The sequence below is a fragment of the Erinaceus europaeus genome, chromosome 21, assembly GCF_950295315.1.
Source record: "Erinaceus europaeus chromosome 21, mEriEur2.1, whole genome shotgun sequence".
Lineage (NCBI taxonomy): Eukaryota > Metazoa > Chordata > Mammalia > Eulipotyphla > Erinaceidae > Erinaceus > Erinaceus europaeus.
Window position 1 is genome coordinate 26,826,591 of NC_080182.1, and position 21,823 is coordinate 26,848,413.

General features: G+C 40.6%; 1 protein-coding gene across 1 annotated transcript in view; it reads left to right on the forward strand.

Annotated features, from left to right (window-relative positions):
• OXSR1 (oxidative stress responsive kinase 1) overlaps positions 1-21,823 on the forward strand; it is an 86,293-nt gene that overhangs the window by 27,137 nt on the left and 37,333 nt on the right. The window contains exons 3-4 of the mRNA XM_007517070.3: positions 5,354-5,462; positions 18,098-18,239. Of these exons, the coding sequence (XP_007517132.1) occupies positions 5,354-5,462; positions 18,098-18,239 (251 nt within the window). The remainder of the gene's footprint in view (positions 1-5,353; positions 5,463-18,097; positions 18,240-21,823) is intronic.

Sequence of the window (21,823 nt, forward strand, 5' to 3'; positions counted from 1 at the left end):
GGCCTCTGCTTTCTCTTCCCCCTCCCCCCCGTCGTAAAATAATTTTAACAGAGAAGAGTAGGGGGCTGGGTGGTGGCACACCTGATTAAATGTACATGTTACAATACATAAAGACCTTGTTCTCCATCTGTAAGGGGGAAGCTTTGCAAAGTGGTGAAGCAGTGCTGCAAGTATCTCTCTATCTCTCTCCCTCTCCCTTTCTCTCTCTCTCTCTCAAGAATTTTATTTATTATTGAGAAAGATAGGAGGAGAGAGAGGAAGAACCAGACATTAGTCTGGTACATGTGCTGCCAGGGATTGAACTCAGGATCTCAAGCTTTATCTACTGCACCACCTCCCAGACCACTGTCTCTCACCTTCTCTAGCTCCGTGTGTGTGTGTGTGTGTGTGTGTGTGTGTGTGTGTGTATGTGTATGTTATCAGACTGAAAAACTCTATTTTTTTAAATAAAGCATTGGAGAATGGACCCTGGGGCCTTGTGTATGCACTGTATAGCCCCAAGCAGGTTCCCTGACCACTGTTTTTCATTCAACATCTCTTAGTGAGAGATATGAGAGACAGAGAGAGAGGAGAGCCACCCCCACACTGCATTGTCGCTAGCTCCCCTGAAGCCATTCTTGATGTTCCCAGGGCCTCATGCATGTGCTCTTACTGTGTGAGCGACCATGGGATCACAAAACAACTTTAAAGTACATAGTGTGAAATATATACTGTCTTTCTGTTTTTGGCTTTTTTTTCCCCCACATGATCCGCTGAATTTACCATATGACCCATATTATGAGTTGTAATTCACAGTTTGAGCTGTGTGGGCCCACCCAAAGTTAGACATTGAGGCCCAGCCCGGATCATTGATGATGAAAGGAAGACATAGATTCCCTAGATACTTGATAAATGGAGAGATAGTTAGTACTATCAATAAAATGAACACTCTCTGAGCATAGGGACTCAACTTTGTTCCCATAGTATGAATGAATGAATGGGCATTATTTGGAGACTGGCTGAGTTGCATGGTGTGGAGAGAAACATGTCTGCATTGGGCTAGTTAGAAATCTGGGGAGTAAGTGAAAGCACTTTTATTTTTTATTTTATATTTACTTTTATTTTTTTGCCTCCAGGGTTATCTCTGGGCCTCGGTGCCAGCAGTTGGAATCCACTGCTCCTGGCAGCCATTTTTTTTTTTTTTAGTTGGGTAGGACAGAGAGAAATTGAGAGAGGAGGGGAAGATAGAAAGGGGGAAAGAAAGATAGTCACCTGCAGACGTGCCTCACCACTTGTGAATCGAACCCTCTGCAGGTGGGGAGCTAGGAGTTCAAACCTGGATCCTTGCGTAGGTCCTTGCACTTAGTACTGTATGCGTTTAACCTGGTGCACCACCACTGCCTGGCCCCTTGGAATTCACTTTGTAAATGTTGAGGAAGCTTTTGGGAAGTTTGAGATAGCAAGATTACAGCTCTTGCAAAGCACAGATATATTCCTTTTCCTTTTGAAAGGAGAAAAGATAACCCCAGTTAAAGTTAACAAATGGAAAGTTCCTCTTCGCCCTTTGAATAGGAGAGGACAAAGGAGTATTTACAGCTTCTTTGACCTTTGGATTTTATGGTCCTCTGGAAGTCACCTTAGTGGGAGACCCTTTCTAGCACTCACTCCTCTTTTCGGGGTAAACTTCACAACCTTTGACTCAACATTTAAGATCTCAGGTACTTTGACCCCAGCTCTGCATCAGTTGCCACTCTCCCGTGTGCTTACGTTCTCCCACCCCATCCAGTTAGTCACCAAGTCCTATTTTTTATACTCTAGAACTTTCTCTCGAGTCTTTCTTTTCTTTTCATTGACAGTGCCACTAATTTTTATACTTTGTATCTTGAGACAGTTTTAGATTTTTATTTGGCTACTGGGCTTAAGCTGGGGCTTAGATCTACGCAACCCCACCTCTCCTGGTGATTGCTTTTGTTTCTTTACAGCACTGCTCAGCTCTGGCTTATGGTGGTGTGGGGGATTGAATTTGTAACTATGGAGCCTCAGGCATGACAGTCTGTTTGCATGACATTATGCTGTCTACCCTCGCCCTCTTTTTCTGCTTTTGATAAGAGACACCTGCAACACTGCTCCACCTCTCAGAATTCTTGTAACATTTTATGTCTTATTTATTTGTTTATTTATTTTATTTTATTTTTTTTACCAGAGCTCTGGCTTATGGTGGTGGTGGGGGGAATTGAACCTGCGTTGTTGGAGCCTCAGGCATAAGAGTCTATTTGCATAACTATTATGCTATCTACCCTCCACCCTCTTTTTTTTTTTTAAATTTAAACCAGAGCACTTCTCAGCTCTGGTTTATAGTGGTGCAGGGAATTGAACCTGGGACTTTGAAGCCTCAGGCAGGAGAGTCTCTTTGTATAACTATTATACTGCCAGTCCCCGCCCATAACATTTAGTGTCTTTTTTTTTTATTATTATTGTTGTCGTTGTTGGATAGGACAGAGAGAAATGGAGAGAGGAGGGGAAGACAGACAAGGGGAGAGAAAGATAGACACCTGCAGACCTGCTTCACTGCCTGTGAAGTGACTCCCCTGCAGGTGTGGAGCCAAGGGCTCAAACTGGGATCCTTATGCTGGTCATTGTGCTTTGCGCCACCTGCGCTTAACGTGCTGTGCTACCTCCCGACTCCCAGCATTTAGTGTCTTTACCACTCTTATCTTTTCAAATCTTGTATATCTCAGTCAACAGGTACCTCCTTAGTTCCTCTTTCCTTTCTTTGCCTTTTTGTTTACTTATGTAGAACAGAAGACTGCTGGTGATGTGGGGGTTGCAGAAGTGCATATGACAAGGTCTTTACCTTAAAGACATTTATGTTCAAGAAGATAAAGATAATTAATTCACGGACACTAATTTTGAATCAGGTTTTATGCGTAGCTTTTACACAGTTACTTTTTCTTAACAAACACCAACGGCATAGGGCAAATACATTAATAAGCATTAGTAAGTAAAACAGCATATAAAATACTATAGATTTTATTCATTCAGCAAATATTTATTGAAGGAGTTGTGTGTGTGCCAGGCACAATGATAAGTACCAGGAATAGAGTCTTTGTAGCTCTAGTTGAACGTGCATTTTTGTGAGGGATGTAGGAAAGTAAATAGATAAGTATAGTAGAGTATGGTAAGTTGCACAGTGTTTATTTTTTTAAATTGGCCCAGGGCGTATCTTTTTAAAAATTTTTTTATTATCTTTTATTTATTGGATAGAGACAGAAATCAAGAGTAAGGGGGAGAGAGAGAGAGAGAGAGAGAGAGAGAGACACCTGTAGCCCTGCTCTACCACCTGCAAAGCTTTCCCCCTGCAGGTGGGGACCAGGGGCTTGAACACAGGTCCGTGTGCACTGTAACATGTGTGCTCAACCAGGTGTGCCAACCACCTGGTTCCAGTTGCACAATGTTTAGAAGTCTGCTTTTTTTTTTTTTTTTTTTGGCCTCCAGGGTTATCGTTGGAGCTCAGTGCCTGCACTACAAATCCACTGCTCTTGGAGGTTATTTTTTTCCCCTTTTTGTTGCCCTTGTTGTGTATTGTTATTATGGTTATTACTATTGTTACTGCTGTCCTTGTTGTTAGATAGGACAGAGAGTAATGGAGAGAGGATGGGAAGACAGAGAGGGAGAGAAAGATAGACACCTGCAGACCTGCTTCACTGCTTGTGAAGCGCCCCCCCCCCCCCCACAGGTGGGGGGAGCCAGGGGCTTGAACTGGGATCCTTGAGCCGGTCCTTGTGCTTCATGCCATGTGCGCTTTACCTGCTGTGCTACTGCCTGACCCCAGAAGTCTACTTTAAAAAAATATTTATTTATTTATTTTCTTTTGTTGCCATTGTTGTTTTATTATTGTAGTTACTGATGTCGTTGTTGTTGGATAGGTCAGAGAGAAATGGAGAGAGGAGGGGAAGACAGAGGGAGAGAGAAGATTGAAGCGACTCCCCTGCAGAAGTCTACTTTCAAGTACCTCCCTTCATAGAGCTCTCAGTCTGCTGGAGAGGGACAGATAGATAAGCACTCGGCGTGGTATCTGGCTCATTAAGTGCCATGTTACAAGGAAATATCCAAGGAGCTTAGTAGCCATGGGAAGGGCCACTTGGAATGGAAGCTAGAAAGGCAAGCTATTTTAGCTGGTCAGGAAAAAAAAGTTGATTAAAACAATTTTTTTTTAATTATCTTTATTTTTGGCTAGAGACAGCCAGAAATCAAATGGGAAGGGGGTGAGAGGGAGGGAGAGACAGAAAGTCACCTGCAGCACTGCTTCACCACTTGTAAAGCTTTCCCCTTGCAGGTGGTGACCAGGGGCTTGAAACTGAGTCCTTGCACATTGTAATATGTGCGCTCAACCAGGTGTGTCACCACCCGGCCCCTACAAGTTGGGTTTTTAAATTTTTTTATTTTTACTTATTTTTATTTGCTAGGTGAACTTGATGCAGGAACTGTATTTAAGTTAGAGGTAGCGAGCAATGGGATTAAATTTTCAGGCTTAGGAGAAAACTGACTTACCTGATGTTTACTGTGGCTAGATTATAGGGGGACAGGACCAGTAACAGAAATAGCAATAACACTGGAGAGGTCGGCAGGCCCTGTGCACACAGGCTGTGTCTCATCATGGCATCTTCATCACATCAGATGTAACCTAAATTGATAAACTGAGGTTTAAAGAGTAGGAAAGCTATGGGGGCGTGCATGGGATATGGAGTTCTGATGGTGGGAATTGTGTGGACTTTTCCTATACTTTTGTCTGTGTTTCCTTTTTATAAATAAAAAAAATAACACAGAAGAAAAAACAAATCGGCTCAGCCGAGCAAGGATGGGCTTAGGCGCTTGCCCCAGATTTGCTACTTCGGGCTCACTTTATGGCCTTGCCCTGCCTCCGTTTATTTTCCTTCAGAGTGGGGATTAGTAACGATTTCACAAACATGAAAGAAAGTATACATATATCTTAAAAATGACCCATAAAATAATAATAATAATCGCCTTCTGTTTTTCCAGTAATTATGTTGTAAAGCTGTAAAATCAGATTTCCCAAGACAGCTCTTCAAAGACACCTTGCAACAAAAATATGTCCCAATGGAGGCCTCTATGGGAGTGTGCCAGGGTGTGATAAATAGAACATGTTTCTGCTTTCAAAGATTGCTACTCTAATGGTGGGGCAGAATTAGAATGAACTGAGAGAAATTAAATGGTGGGGGTACGGCTTAGTCATTCTTGAAGAGGTTAGAGACCACGAAGGCTGTGACATCGTCTTAGAATTCCCAAGACATATTATACTTATTAGTAGTGTCATTTTAGGCCTGCCTATAATGAGTTATCTTTTTCTTTGCAGAAAGAAATTCAAGCCATGAGCCAGTGCCATCACCCTAACATTGTGTCTTACTATACATCTTTCGTGGTAAAAGATGAGCTGTGGCTAGTCATGAAGTTACTAAGTGGAGGTGAGTGTTGTACAGTAAGAGTTGACCTCCATGGGGTAGGGGCTAGCATGAAAATGTTCTCGTCTGTTCTATTTCAGTTTGAAGAGACTCAGGAACTACATCATCTGTAGATGCTAGCAGATGAGCTAAGGTCCACACATCTGTTTGCCATGCCTCTTACATCTCCTAATTTAGGATAGTTCCCTCCCACGTCCTCTCCTCCAGGACATAAAGTCAGTGGATCTGATAACTCATTTGTATGTCCTACATTCTCCGATTTTCTTTTTATATCTTCATGGTACTGTCCAACTTGCTTTATATTCTGCTGTTTCTTGCAAACTGAGAATTAGACCTAAAAAAAGGACCCGATTTAGATATTTTGGAGAGAGTATTTGGAGGTGATGCTTGTACTTCATTCCTAGTGCATCACATCAGAAAGTATCTGTTACATGGTTTTATCTTTAATAGTGATGCTCCTCTTGATCCTTTACGATGAAAACCAGGTCTCTACAAGGAAAAGTTAGCTGTTTTCCCTTTGCAGCTAGCAAACTATCTGTGAGAGGATACTTTGGCACTGTGGATATAGAGTTCCCCATAAGTCTTTCATCTAATGATTTCTAGCATTCATTAACAGTTCTTGTTTGAATCACTTTTTCTACAGGGCTTGCAAAAAGCTGATTTTCTTTTTTTGTACCCTTTTTTAAAAAAAATATTTATTTATTTATTTTCCCTTTGTTTTTGCCCTTGTTGTTTTATTGTTGTAGTCATTATTGTTGTTGTTATTGATGCCTTCGTTGTTGGATAGGACAGAGAGAAATGGAGAGAGGAGGGGGAGACAGGGAGAGAGAAAGATAGACACCTGCAGACCTGCTTCACCGCTTGTGAAGCGACTCCCCTGCAGGTGGGGAGCCGGGGGCTTGAACCGAGACCCTTATGCCGGTCCTTGTGCTTTGTGCCACCTGCACTTAACCACTGCGCTACCGCCCGACTCCCTTTTTGTACCCTTTTATGTTTATAAACTGGCATTCTTCTATGAAAAGTGACTGTCTTGCTCATTGGAGCTCTTTGATTATACTATAATTCCTATTGAAAAAACAGGATAGAAACAGGCTAAATGATTTATTCTTTTTTAAAGGTCAATTTTCAGAGTAAAGAGTTGGTTTAATAGTCACCTTCAAAGGTAGCAAAGGAAGAATTGCCCTCCCCCCATCCTCATTGAGTAAGGCTTTTGTTATTTTGGGTATCATTTAGAATCAAGGATTTCTATATATTCAGTGTCTTTCAATTTATATATATATTTTTTTTTTTTTAATTTTTTTTTTTGATGTTCAGGTAGTTCTAAACTCTTTGTAGTGGAAGTCCTTTTAATCTTAAGTTTTTCTCCTTTTTGACACAAATGAATTAATCTTTGATTAATTCTTTACTCTTTGGTTTAAGATTTCTAGACTTTATTTATTTATTTATTTATTCCCTTTTGTTGCCCTTGTTGTTTTATTGTTGTAGTTATTATTGTTGTCATTGTTGTTGGATAGGACAGAGAGAAATGGAGAGGGGAGGGGGAAGACAGAGAGAGGGAGAGATAGACACCTGCAGACCTGTTTCACCACTTGTGAAGCGACACCCCTGCAGGTGGGGAGCCAAGGCTTGAACCAGGATCCTTATTCGGGTCCTTGTGCTTAGCGTCACCTGCGCTTAACCCGCTGCGCTTAACCCGCTGCGCTACAGCCTGACTCCCAAGATTTCTAGACTTTATATTACTTCTAGACCTATACCCATCAATATTTTAGGATGATCTGATATTTTCTTATGGGGAATGATATTTAGAAAACATAACTCGGATGCTTGCTATTACTATGTTGTCATTATTTCTAGTTGAAAGAGCTTGGAAATATAGGATAAATTAAAAATAGCGATTTAACATTTCCAATTCAAGTCTAATATTAAAGACTTTTAAAACTTCTTTAGATGGGAGAGGTAGCTCGGTAGTAGAGTTCATACTTACTGTGCTTGAAACCCTAGGTTCCAGTACCATTAAAGGAAGAAACAGGGCAGGGGAGATAGCACTGTCAGTAGTTTGCACAATAGACTTTTCATGCCTGAGTCATCAGAGGTCCCATGTTCATTTCCTGGCATTACCATAAACCAGAGCTGAGCAATGCTCTGGTTAAAAAAAAAAAAAAAAAAAATCAGTTCAAAAGTTATATTATACAGAAAATATTGGCACTCATTGTTAACAGAATTCCTTGGGTGTTTTATCTTATGTGGTGTGCTTAGAGTTATTTCTACTTTAGTAAAATATAAGCATACTGATTGCAAATAGTGGACTTCTGGCATGTCTAGATCAGTTTGTTCCAGCTATCTAGACTCATGCTATGTAGTAATGAGATACTCTGTCAAGGCATGGGCTTGAATGATGTGGCAAGATGGGGAGTCCAGGTGAGTGATCCCAGCCTTTTTCATCACTATACTGCTTGGTTTTTGTTTGTATGCACATTTTGTATGTGGGCCCAAGTTTCTATTTTAGAGTTTTTACGGGAAAATCCATGTTTGTTTAATTTGTGATTTTAGTATTATGCCTCGTCGAACGTCTTTTCCAGTAAGTTTGCAAAGGAAAGAGCAGTCTTAAAATTTAATTCTGTCTCTCTAGCTTAGTTGTGTGCCACTGGACAAATGATTTCAGCCGAGCCTGTTTACTTATCTGTTAAGTGGGGCTATTTCTGCATTTCAGGGTATTGGGGAGGAATAAACGAGGTGTTTGTGGAGCACCCACCACTGTGATGACATGTAGGTGCTGCACAAAGGTGTCTTAGTCACTTATGATAATGACCCCTTGATATTTGATGCTTTTCAGTGTAGCCAGAATCACCTTTTTGTTTTAATCCCATCAGTGACACTGGAGAAACTGGATTGCTTTGTTAAAGCCCTGTTCATATGATGATTGGAAGCCTTGCTAACACCAACCACCTTTCAAGATGGTGGTCAAGCATGGTTCTTTCAGTATGGACAGATTTGGGAATATTAGGTAATATTGTATCTTTCGTTATTGATCACATGTAGCGTAATTTCATTATTTGTAATTTACAAAAATGCGTGCTGCAAAGTTTTTAATGTTTTGCTAAAAATTAGTCCTCTGAAGAGTAGGGATAACTTGTCTGCTTATTTATCTGCTCCACAGCTTTAGGCCGGTCCACGTTATCTGCTGCTCCTCAGCAGAATGATTTTTCTGTTACCATTGCCGGCACTTTGCTTCTCTGGACTGACGTTTTCAGACAGGAGAGAGAGACAGAGAGAGGGAAAGACTCTACAACACCAAAACTTCTTCCAAAGTGGTGGGGGCAGGCTTGAACCTGGGTTGCATGCATGGCAAAGCAGTGCTCTCTCTCTCTCTCTCTCTCTCTCTCTCTTTCTCTCTCTCTCTTTTTTAAGAATCTGTATTCCTTTTGGTGAATATCTCCTTACTGCAGAATGGGCAAGACATGCAGGTGTGTGTGATACTGTTCATTGGTTTCTGGAACACTAGCCAGTTTTTCTAGTCTAACACTTAGCAGACTTCCTAAAGGATAATTTCCAAAGGTGTTCCAGGCATCTTTTTTAAATTATGTTTTTATGAATCAGTGGAGTTTTCACCTACAGTTTTTTTTTTTTACATAAAGAAATTTGTATCATTTTAGGAAGATGAAGTCTTGCTTTTGCAGCTATAAAATGAATAAATATTTGAATCGAATCAGTGCACTAAGCAGTATCTAGAAAGCAAAAGCTTGAACTAAATCTAACCAATTTAATCTTTATTTAAAATTGGAGCAAACTCTGTCAAGATTTATAGCTCAAGTAGAATGCTATTCATCCAGTTCTTACTAATCACCAAGACACTGATGAACTAAAGTGCTGGTTCCTTGCTCTCATGGGCTGTATAGCTAATGAAGAAAAGTTGCAGTTAAATAATTACAGGTTTGTAGAACACCATGAAGAAGTACCAGGTACCATGGGAACAAGTACCAGGAGAACCTCACCTCATTGGGGGAGGATGGGTGCAGTGGGGTTAGCAAAGACCTCCCGGAGGAGGTGAAGTTCAGTTGAGACCTGGAGAGTAAATGCTAATTACTAAGGTGAAACGGGAGATGGAGTTGGCGTCTGGGGAAGGGTGGGAAAAGTGATGCAGGTAGAGGGCATGATGTATGGAGAAGGGGCCGGAGGCAGGGTGGAGGAGTGTGTGTCTCAGGTCTGACATGGGCTTAGAGAGACTGAGCAGAGTGCATCACTGATAAGCACGGGCTCCCTGGGAATAGTTAAAGATGTAAACAGGGAGAGTTAACAGAAAAATGTGTAGACTACCTCTTTTCACACCAACACTTTCTAGCCAAAATACTGGCAACAAAAGCATATTTTTGATTTAGCAGCATTGTGCTGATGTAAAACTTAATAAGCTAATTAAATTGTTAAATGAATTGAAGGTGTCAGCTTAAACCCACCATCAACCAACCAGGTGAACATCACAGTTAAGTTTAATTGTGTCAATTTATAATCATTTCACAATGCTTCCTACACTGTAGTAATATTCTTTTGCTAAGTAAAACTCTGATGTTGTATTTATTAATATAATAAGTTAATCTTCAAAAATTAGCACTTCCAACCTAAATGATAATTTCAAAAGTTTATTGGGATAAACTACAATATAAGAGCTTTTCTTTTTTCTTTTCCTTTGGTCATCACCAGGGCTTTGCTGCTCTAAACAGGCATTTTTTAAATTTCCCGAGATATGAAGAGAGAGATAGAAGGAAAGATAGCACAGCTCTGAAGTTTCGTCCAGTGTGACAGGGGCTTGGACCTGACTACAGTGTAAGAGTTTTAGGAATCAAATTACGAAAACTTAAGAAAGGAAGAGTAGAATCTGTAGGACTTAAAGGAATAAATAGCAGAAGTGCAGAAACATAAATCCCCGGAGTGAATTATTTTGCTTGGGTATGCTTTCAGCACGGTTACCTTCTAAGACATGACACTATGATGACTTCCTGGATCCTACACAGAATCCAGTTAAATGCCAGTAGACTGATACATGAATAGTAGTGACCAGCTTTGGCTGTTCAGGCAACAGTGGAGGGTGTATCTTGAGGACTGAAGTCGAATTCTCAGACCAAGCAAATAGTGGCTGCTGTAACTCAGGAAGACACAAACACTCCGATGGCTAACGATTGGTTGGAATTTCTTGGTAGAAATACTAGCAACTACCACGAATGAGCGAGTCTTATAGACACCTATCATGGGGAGAAGAGAGCTCATACCTGTGTTCCAACAATGGTACTGTAAGAAACCATTACCCTCTCCTCCCCAATAAAGTGGAAACATTATGTTTCAAAAGCTATAGGAGAAAGTAAGGGAAATAATATAATGGTTATGCCAAAAGATCTTAAGGTCTAAGGATCTGAAGTCTCACATTCAGACACCCTGCATCACCATAGGTAAAGCAGAGCTGTGCAGTGCTCAGGGAAGGCATGTTTAAGGATTCCTCTCTATATTTTGCTCATACAGATCATAATTAATCTACAACTTGCACTTTTTGGGGGGTTCTAATTATCAGCTTACTAAAAGTAATGAAAAGAATGTACTCAGTGCTTTTTTTTTCACCCCTGGGTCTCAAAACATACAACACCCCTCACAGAAGGGGTGTAGCACTGAATTATTATTTTTTTTAATCGGCTTTATTGGGATGTCATTTGCATGCCATAAAAATTAACCCAATTTTGTATTGTCGTTTAGTGGAAATAGCTTCAACTTCGCACAAAAAGAACGTTCTGGAGGTGGCTACCACAACACTGAGCTCACTTAACTCTACCTGAGACTTAGTTACAGTGGCAAACTTTGATAGGTATATGTGACCACATGAATAAAATGCCAGATCCAGGCAGCCCTCTACCATAGCCCAAGTCAAAAGCTGCCACCTCTAAGGGGTGTCTTCCGTGATTCTGCCCACAAGTAACCAGATTGTCAGTGCTTTTTTAATGAAAGTATAAATAGTACATGAGTACGTTGACTGAGTAATTTGGTTGTTACAGTTATATTTAACATATGTGTATATATATTGATATATATACATATATAAATATACAATATTTATATTTCCTGTCCCCACCCTACCTTCCCCCAGAGTACTGCACACCTCTGATTATGATGATGCAGAATATTGAACCTGGGACTTCAGAGCCTCATTCATAAGAATCTTTTGCATAACCATTATGTTGTTTCCCACCCCCTCAGTGATTTTTAAATACATCTGTGTCACAGGCTATGGAGGCAATTCAGGAGATGATTTGGGGGGCGGAAATGAATGAGATGTAAATGAACATTTTAACTTCTTTGCTTTGCTACCCAATTTGTAGCATTTCTCAGTCTCTGAGATATGTTTGGATTTCAGTGGACGCCTGGATGTTAAACCACATGTTAAAATGCTTATAAAAAGACTCAACTTCCGTGGTCCTAAGGATGGTGAAGTGGATAAAGCATTGGACTCTCAAGCATGAGGTTCTGAGTTCGATCCGACAGCCCATGTAGCAGAGTGATGTCTGGTTCTTTCTCGCTCTCCTCCAATCTTTCTCATGAGTAAATAAATAAATAAATAAATAAAATCTTTAAAAAAAAAAGATTCAACTTCTTGGGTCCTGTTACAGATCTCTTGAATGACAGTTTGTAAACTCTGGAAATAAAGTTTCCAGTTTATTTGCCAGCTAACTTATTCATGTCTTTGTTGTTATTGCTGTCGTCGTTGTTAGGTAGGACAGAGAGAAATCAAGAGAGATGGGGAAGACAGAGGGAGAGCAAGATAGACAGACACCTACAGACCTGCTTCACTGCTTGACACCCCCCCCCCCCCCCCCGCAGATGGGGACCCTGGTGGTGCTCCAACCGGGATTCTTGTGCTAGTCCTTATGCTTTGCACCATGTGCGCTTAACCCGCTGTGCTACTGCCTGCTCCCCCCCCCCCCACATTGCTCTTTTTTAAGAAAAAAGATTTATTTAGTTAGTTATTTTTTGCCTCTAGGGTTATTGCTGGGCTTGGTGCATGCACTAGGAATTCATTGCTTCTGGAGGCTATTTTTTCCCTTTTGTTGCCCTTGTTGTTTATCATTGTTCTTCTTATTGTTGTTGTTGTTATTGCTGTTATTTGTTGTTGGATAGGACAAAGAGGTATTGAGAGAGGAGGGGAAGACAGGGAGAAAGATAGACATCTACAGACCTACTTCACCGCCTGTGAAGCGACGCCCCTGCAGGTGGGCAGCCGGGGGCTTGAACTGGGATCCTTATGCCGGTCCTTGTGCTTTGCGCCACATGCGCTTAACCCGCTGCGCTACCTCCCGGCCCCCAAGATTTATTTATTAACAGGAGAGAGAGCGAGAACAAGAACCAGAGCACATCCAGGACCTCATCCTATGTTCTAGCCACTGCTCCACCTACTAGAGCATTTTATGTGATTCTTTTAAAAAACTTCTTTGATAGGGCAAAGAGAAGTTGAGAAGGGAGGGTGACAGAGAGGCAGAGAGAGAGAGGAGAGAGAGACCTGCAGTGTGGCTTCATTCCTTGGGAAACTTTCCCCCTGTGGGTGAGGACTTGGAATTTGAACTAGGGGCTCCACTGTTTTGATTCTATCTTTCTTTTTTTAAAATTTTTAAAATATTTATTTTATTTATTCCCTTTTGTTGTCCTTGTTGTTTTATTGTTGTAGTTATTATTGTTGTTGTCGTTGTTGGATAGGACAGAGAGAAATGGAGAGAGGGAGGGGAAGACAGAGAGGGGGAGAGAAAGATAGACACCTGCAGACCTGCTTCACTGCCTGTGAAGCGACTCCCCTGCAGGTGGGGAGCCGGGGTTCGAACCGGGATCCTTATGCCGGTCCTTGTGCTTTGCGCCACCTGCGCTTAGCCCACTGCGCTACAGCCCAACTCCCTATTTTATCTCTTTCTTTATGTTGAGTCATTCAGTGGTAACTAGCAGCCCTCTTTTGCTTAGCATGTTTTACCTTCACCATTCTCTTTAATCGATGCAGTGGTGCCGGGGGCCAGCCCCAGCAGGTTATTAGGGTCAGCCTGAAGGAGGAGGGGCGCCGGCGAAGAGTGAAGGACGAGAGACGAATGAGTTGATGCTGAATCAAGTTCAAGCAGACATCTCTGTCTTACCTAAGCAGAACTTTATTTTTATAGTCTCATAAGGCTTAGCTCATTCAAACAAAAATCACCAAGGTATTGATTATTGAAACAAAAATCACCAAGTAAGAACAGCACAGGTAGGGAACACCTCCTGCTTTGTGGAACATTCACATTCCAGGGGCACTTTCTGCCCTAGAGATCACATCACCGTTTCTGTGTCTTTTGTTTTTCCTGTACCTGTGTGCTAAGCAAATGTCCTATTGATTAAGATTAATATTCTACCTTTTATGCCATTCTCTTGGCCCTGTGCATCAGAAGACAATGGTTTATAGAAAGTTCAAGCTTGTTATGTTTCTAGGGGCCTTAAACAAATTGAGTAGCCCATTTTTCATAAAATCTGTTCCATTGTTTGATCAAGGAGCCTTGTTTTATTTTGTTCCAAGTTGAACTCTAGCTAGAATCCATCTTCAGTGTATGCTCACTGTGTGACCTAGGTTCGTGTGTACTGTTCCTGCATAAGGAGGTGGGAGCATAGTGGTGGATGGTAGATTAAAAGGCCCATTGCATCTAGGCAGGTACCATAACTTTCCATTAATTATTTATGTAAGGTGGCCCCTCCACTGTGGGAACCACCAATCTTTCTCTATATTTTAGGGGGAATACTAAAGGAAGTGGTGTAGATAAAGGGGAAAACTTATTTTTTCCTATTGGGGCCTCCTGAAAAATTCTGCATTACTGATATTGCTTGTTCCATTATGTTCAATCTTATGGAGTGTAGTGCAGGTTTTGTCATTGTTTTTGTCATTTGGTCAGGCTCTGAGCCTGGCCATAGGTAAATATTATTAAGACCATACAGAGCTTAATCATGGCAAAAGGCGAGATGGTTTCAGTTTGGCCTGGAGAGTCCAGCCGTGCTAAGCTTCCTGCGAAGCTGGTACCATGTCAAGCAGCTCGTATGGCGGCGCCTGTGCCACAATGGATTCCATGTAATTTTGATATTTGAGGAGGGAGGGTTGTAAATAACATCATCATGTTAGATGGTATAAGATGTGAGAGAAATCATGGAAAAGAGGCAATCCTTTCTAGGTCTGGTATTTGTCAGTTAAGGAAGAAAGTCAGTGGCATGGTTATTCTTCCACCTATTAAAACCACATTATTGGGAGACTAAAACTGAAAAAGTAATTATTGGGAGTCAGGCAGTAGCGCAGCAGGTTAAGCGCAGGTGGCACAAAGCACAAGGACCAGCATAAGGATCCCGGTTCAAGCCCCCAGCTCCCCACCTTCAGGGGAGTCGCTTCACAGGCGGTGAAGCAGGTCTGCAGGTGTCTTATCTTTCTCTCCCCCTCTCTGTCTTCCTCTCCTTTCTCCATTTCTTTCTGTCCTATCCAACAACAACCACATCAATAACACCAATAATAACTACAACAATAAAACAAGGGCAGCAAAAGGGAATAAATAAAAATTTTCCAAAAGAAAGTAATTATTACATCATGTAAGAGAGGGCCTCTTATGTAGTTGTGTTCAGAATGTCTACTGAAGATGTACACTTAGAATGTGCATTGACCTGTCTTCCCTGTTGATTATTGGATGATGTGAAATCAATAAAATCTTTTTAAAAAAATATTTATTTTCCCTTTTGTTGCCCTTTTTTGTTGTTGGTGTAGTTATTATTGTTGGCATCACTGTTGGATAAGACAGAGAGAAATGGAGAGAGGAGGGGAAGACGGGGAGAGAAAGACAGACACTTGCAGACCTATTTCACCGCTTGTAAAGCAACTCCCCTGCAGGTGGGGAGCCGGGAGCTCGATCTGGGATCCTTATGATGGTCCCTGTGCTTTGCGCCACGTGTGATTAACCTGCTGCGCCACCGCCTGACTCCCTCAATAAAATCTTTTTAAGATTTTGTGAAAAGGAATTTGTATTTCAAATTCTTAAAAAAAATATAGACCTAGTAATTTTTATATTACTAGGATAACATAAAAGGGTCTGTATCGCTTCACTTCTTTGATCCACCAGGCTGGAAGCTTCCTAAAACTCAGCAGCGGTGCCATATATACAAAATGTACATTGACATTTTTCTGTCACACCCACCTCTAGATACTGCATATGATATGACTTAATAGTTGAGTGAATAAATTATGTTCATTTAAATTCTTAGTAGAAAAATCTGTTAAAGAGTTCCTATATTAGATCTTCTTTAAGTTATTTAAACATAATATAAATTTATATTCTTTAAATTAAGACATAATTCATGATTATACATATGTTCTCTTCTCACTAAGCAGTTCTTAGGTGGCGCTTAGATTTCTCGGAAGAGTGAAACATGTGATCTGTTTGCACAGTCATTTTGCTCCAGGGACTAATATGTGATTGGTGTAAGGAAAACTTTCTAGAATCTGGCAAGAATTACAAGGATAGAAGGATTACTGTCTACCATTAAGCCATCTCCCCAGCCTGAGGGGGGAAATGTCAGGAAAGCATTTTAATGTCCAACTTACCTAGGCTTACTCTTTCTTTCTGATCTTCAAGTTTACTCTGGCTGAATGCTTTTTGAGGGCATAATGATAAAGGTGTTTAAAACAAAACCAGTGTAACGCTTGAACATTCAAAGTCTTTATTTATTTATTATTGGATAGAGACAGAGAAATTGAGAGGGAAGGGGAGATAGAGGGGGAGAGAGACAGAGAGACACCTGCAGCATTGCTTCACCACTCGTGAAGCTTTCCCCCTGTAGGTGGGAACCAGGGGCTTGAACCTGGGTCCTTGAGCACTGTGTAGCAACCGCCTTGCAGGTGGGGAGCCGGGATCCTTGCACTTAGCACCATGTGCACTTAACCTGCTGCGCTACCGCCTGACCCCCAGAAAACTTTTTTTTAAAAATAATTTATTTCCTTTTGTTGCCCTTGTTTTATTATTGTAGTTATTATTATTGTTGTTGATGATGTCATCGTTGTTGAATAGTACAGAGAAATGATGAGAGGAGGGGAAGACAGAGGGGGAGAGAAAGACGCCTGCAGACCTGCTTCACCACTTGTGAAGTGGCTCCCCTGCAGGTGGGGAACCAGGGGCCTGAACCAAGATTTTTATGTAGGTCTCTTTATGTAGGTCTAATTGTGCTTTGCGCCACGTGCCCTTAACCCGCTGTGCTACCACCTGATTCCTTTTTTTTTTTTTTTACAGAAAACATTTTTTATTATAATCATCAGCTGTGGCAATTAGCATTTTGTGATTTTAATTATGTAGTTTTTTTTGTTTGTTTGTTTTTTTACGAGAGCACTGTTCAGCTCTGGCTTATGGTGGTACAGGGGATTGAACCTGGGACTTTGGAGCCTCAGGCATGAGAGCCATTTGCATAACCATTATGCTATCTATCCTCTGCCCACAGTTTTCTTTTATACTCCGTTAATCTTTCCTTGAAACATTACTTATGGGAAAGAGTGGGGGTGGCAATCTGGCTGCTGTTTAGGGAGAATTGCTAGTTGCTAGAAGAGCAAAGAATTTACATGCAGGAGGCTCTGGGTCTGAATCCTTGTACAGCAGATTTGAGTGGTTTCTCATAAAATAGATAAGTAAATATCCTAAGAAAATTAAATATAAAATACAACTGCTTTTTAACATTTTCTCTGCTTTGCTTTATTTCTAATATTAGCCTGAAAAATAGCTTTAACTGGTTTGTTTCACCAGAGCTCTGCTCAGCTCTGGGTTATAGTAGTGAAGGGGTTTGAGCCTGGGACTTCAGACCCTCAGGATTGAAAGTTTTTAAAAAAACTTTGCTCCCCCTTTTGTTGCCCTTGTTTTTTTATTGTTATTGTTATTATTATTGTAGTTATTGATGTCATCGTTGTTGGACAGGACAGAGAGAAATGGAGAGAGGAGGGGAAGACGGGGAGAGAAAGACACCTGCAGACCTGCTTCACCTCCTGTGAAGTGACCTCCCTGCAGGTGGGGAGCGGGGCTCGAACCTGGGATCCTTAGGCTATGCTACCATCCAACTCCCGAAAGTCTTTTGTATACCTGTTGTACTATTTCCCCATCCTAAATTTAACTTTTAAGTTAGTCTGTATACACATGGATTTTTCACTTTCCAAACATTTCTTCTGTGTTTTGACCCGCATTTCAGTTGTAGTTTTTACTCTTGAGTACAGTGTTCTAGACTCTAATCTAGTGTTGGAAGCCAAAATAGGTTTGTAACGATCACATGTTAAATGAATGTTGCAGATGGGCATGATTTGCTTTCTTTATTTTCAGATGTATCACAAATTCCTTGCTACTTTTTTTTTTCTAAATTCTCATTAAAAGTCTAAAGGAGATGCTGGTCTAACACTAATATTTACATATGAACAGGCTGTTTTCTGTTTTAGTTTGGAAATAACAAATTTTTGAAAGATTTTCTTTCCTTATATATGTACTTTTCCTTTCATTCCTACACAATAAGATCAATGAAAATGTTTTTTATTCTAAAATAGATCAGTTACAATGAATAATTAAAAATTGATGAGAAAGTTTACCTTCTATTTTAAGGTTCTGTTCTGGATATTATTAAGTACATTGTGGCAAAAGGAGAACACAAAAGTGGAGTCCTGGATGAACCCACCATTGCTACAATACTCAAAGAAGTTCTGGAAGGGTTGGAGTACCTCCATAAAAACGGACAGATTCACAGGTATGTTAAAGACAGCAGTCTTCTCACCGGAATATGAAGGACTAGGTAGAATGCTCAGGTAAAGCACAGACTGTCTGTAATATCCAGTGAGTCCAGTAGGGAGGGTTTTTGGTGACGTCCTTTTTGGTGATAACGGTGGAGGTGTAGGGAAGGTCAAAGAAACAGTTTTTCCTTAACTTGCAAATCTGTTGATTTATGGTCCTGTGATGTTTAAGTTGACATGCAGGACCTTTTGTTTTGTCTGTCATCCCTGCTCACAGAGTCAGACTAATCTCAACTTAGTAATAAGTAGGACATTATGATATCTCTTACATAATCATGGCTTTGGGTATCAATGTAGAAACAACCTGGACTTTCTTTTTTTTAATTTCTTTATTGGGGGATTAGTGTGGCTTACAGTCAACAGTAAAATATAATAGTTTCTACATGTGTAACATTCCTCAGTTTTCCACAGTCAACTCCTACTAGGTCTTCCTTTACCATCATATTTTAGGACCTGAACCCTACAACTTGGACTTTTATGTTATTTCTATTTACAGGTTAGCATAGGTTTACAATATTATAAAATGCTAGGAGTTAGATTCATACCTACATATGTGTATATAACACCACACTCAGCACCACAGTGCCAGTGCGATTACCCGCACTTCTCCCCTTACCCTCTGAGAACCACCGTGGTTTTCAGAATCAAAGGATTAATTTTGTTGTTACTGTTTATTTTCTGCAAGTTTGGTTTAGCTACTTATATTCTAAATATGAGTAGATCATTCTATAATTATATTTCACTTAACAGAATCACTTTTAGTTTCATCTGTTTTGTCCTGTAAGGCAAAAGGTGCTTTAAAAAAAAAATGATTGAGTATTATTCCACTGAGTTAAAATTCCACATTTCTACATTTCTTTTTTTAATTATATATATATGTGTGTTTTTTTAACCAGAGCACTGCTCAGCTCTGGCTTATAATGGTGGTGGTGGTGGGGGAGATTGAACCTGGGATGTTGGAGTCTCAGGCGTGAGAGTCTCTGCATAACTATTATGCTATCTCCCCCGCTTTTCTTTCTTCTTTTTAAAAAATATTTTATTTATTGATGAGAAAGATAGGAGGAGTGAGAAAGAATGCTTGAGAGTCTAATGCTGAGCCACCTCCTGGACCACAAATTTCACATTTCTCTTTCTAGTCATCTGTTGACTTAGGCTGATTCTATATTTTGACTATTGTGAATAGTGCAACTATGAACATAGGGCTGTGTATATCCTTTTGGATTCTTTTTCTAACCATTAAATAAATGGCTAGGAATGATATTATGGGATTATAAAATACTTCTTCTTCCACACTTGTCCATTCTATCATGTGTAATAGAATTACATTGGAAAGAATTTCACATGTAGTACTTTATTCAAAAATACCTAGTGGACCCTGACTTTTCTGGGCAGACGACCTCACCGGTATGTCTTGGAACCACACCTCTCCAGAGCCTTATCCCACTAGGGAAAGATAGAAATAGGCTGGGTGTATGGAATGACCTACTAGCACCCTAATCCAGTGGAGAGGCAATTAAAGAAGCCAGAACTCCTACCTTCTGCACCCCAAAAACAACTTTGATCCATACTCCCAGTAGGGGAGAAGTGATAGGAAGAAGAGGATACGAAGGGTCTGAACGGCGATCATGCGCAGTGGGTTAAGCGCAGGTGGTACAAAGCTCAAGGACTGGCTCAAGGATCTCGGTTTGAATCCCTGGCTCCCCACCTGCAGGGGAGTCGCTTCACTGGTGGTGAAGCAGATCTGCAGGTGTCTTATGTCTTTCTCTCCCCCTCTCTGTCTTGCCCATCTCTCTTGATTTCTCTCTGTCCTGTCCAACAACAGTGACATCAATAATAATAACAACAATAATAATAACCAGAACAACGATTAAAAAAACAACCAGGGCAACAAAAGGGAAAAAAAAAAAAGCATCCAGGAGCAGTGGATTTGTAGTGCAGGCACCGAGCCCCAGCAATAACCCTGGAAACATACAACCTACCAAGACTGAATAATGAATAGGAAATATGAACATATCACTTGCTATTATGAAGATGGAATCAGTAATTACAAACCATACAAGAAAGAAATGGCTTCCCTGGAGTAATGTACTACACATTTAGAAACCTCATGCCAGTCTGTCTCAAACTTTCCCACATAGTAGAAAAGGAAGGAACAGTAAAGTCAGTAAATCAGACAGAGACATCCCTGAGGAATATAAGATACAGGTAGAAGTCATGCCTTAAATGTGGGAGGCTCTGGGTCTGACCTCCAGTGTCACAGGAGAGAGCTGCGGACAGGGAAGTGGAGCTCCATGGATGGAGGAGCAGTGCTTTGTTATCTCTTATCACTCTCGTTTGTACTCCTTGTAAAAAAAAAAAAAAAGATAAAAATAAGGCTGAGGAGGTGGCTCAGCAACAGAACACATACACAAGGTTCTTAGTTCAATCTCCAGCACCATGTTAAAAAAACTTTTTAAAAAAAAATCATGATTATCTCAATAGTCAACATCTTTGAAAAAACTCCTTATAAATTGGAGATAGAGAAATGTATCTTAATAAAATGATAGCCGGGAATTGGGTGGTAGCACAGCAGGTTAAGCGCACTGGCACAAAGCACAAGGACCAGCGTAAGGATCCCAGTTCGAGCCCCCAGCTCCCCACATGCAGGGAAGTCGCTTCACAGGTGGTGAAGCAGGTCTGCAGGTATCTTTCTCTCCCCCTCTGTCTTCTCCATTTCTCTCTGTCCTATCTAACAATGATGATATCAGTAACAATAACAATAATAATACAACAACAATAAAAAGCAAGGGCAACAAAAGGGAAAATAAATATTAAAAAAATTGAAAAATAAAATAAAATGATAGCCCCCTGCTCAGATCACATTTAACCCTGAAAAGCTGAGAGTTCTCTCTCCCCTCCCTTCTTCTCCCCTCTCCCTTCTTCTCCCCTCTCCCCTCCTCTCTTCTCCTCTCCCTTTTTTTGTTTTGCTTCCAGGGTTATTGCTGGAACTTGGTGCAGGCACTAGGAAACCACTGCTCCCGATGGACAGTTCTTCCCTTTTTTTTATTTTTTATTTGATTGGACAGAGAGAAATTGAGAGGGATGGGGAGAAAGAAAGACACCTGTAGACCTGCTTTGTGGCTTGTGAAGCGTCCTCCATGCAGGTGGGGAACTGGGGGCTCAAAACTGGTTCCTCCAGTGAGGTCCTTGTGCTTAACCGGGTATGTCACTGCCTGGCCCCTGAGAATTCTTTCTCTAAGAGCAGGGACATAATAAAAGTGTCTGCTCTCATTAATTTTATTCAACATCTCACTGGGAGCTTCAGCCAAAGCAATTGGGCAAAGAAAAAAAGTCCAGTTCAGAAAGGAAGAAATAAAGCTGTTATTTGAAAATATTATAGTATTACATACAGAAAACACTAAGGTATTCATCAGAAGCTTACTAGAGGGATAAACATAAATCTGTTGCTTTTTCCTAACTATAATAATTTTGAGAGGGATTAGGAAAACAGTTTCATAATACAATGTTGGCTTCAATTAAAAAAAATGTGTATATACATAAA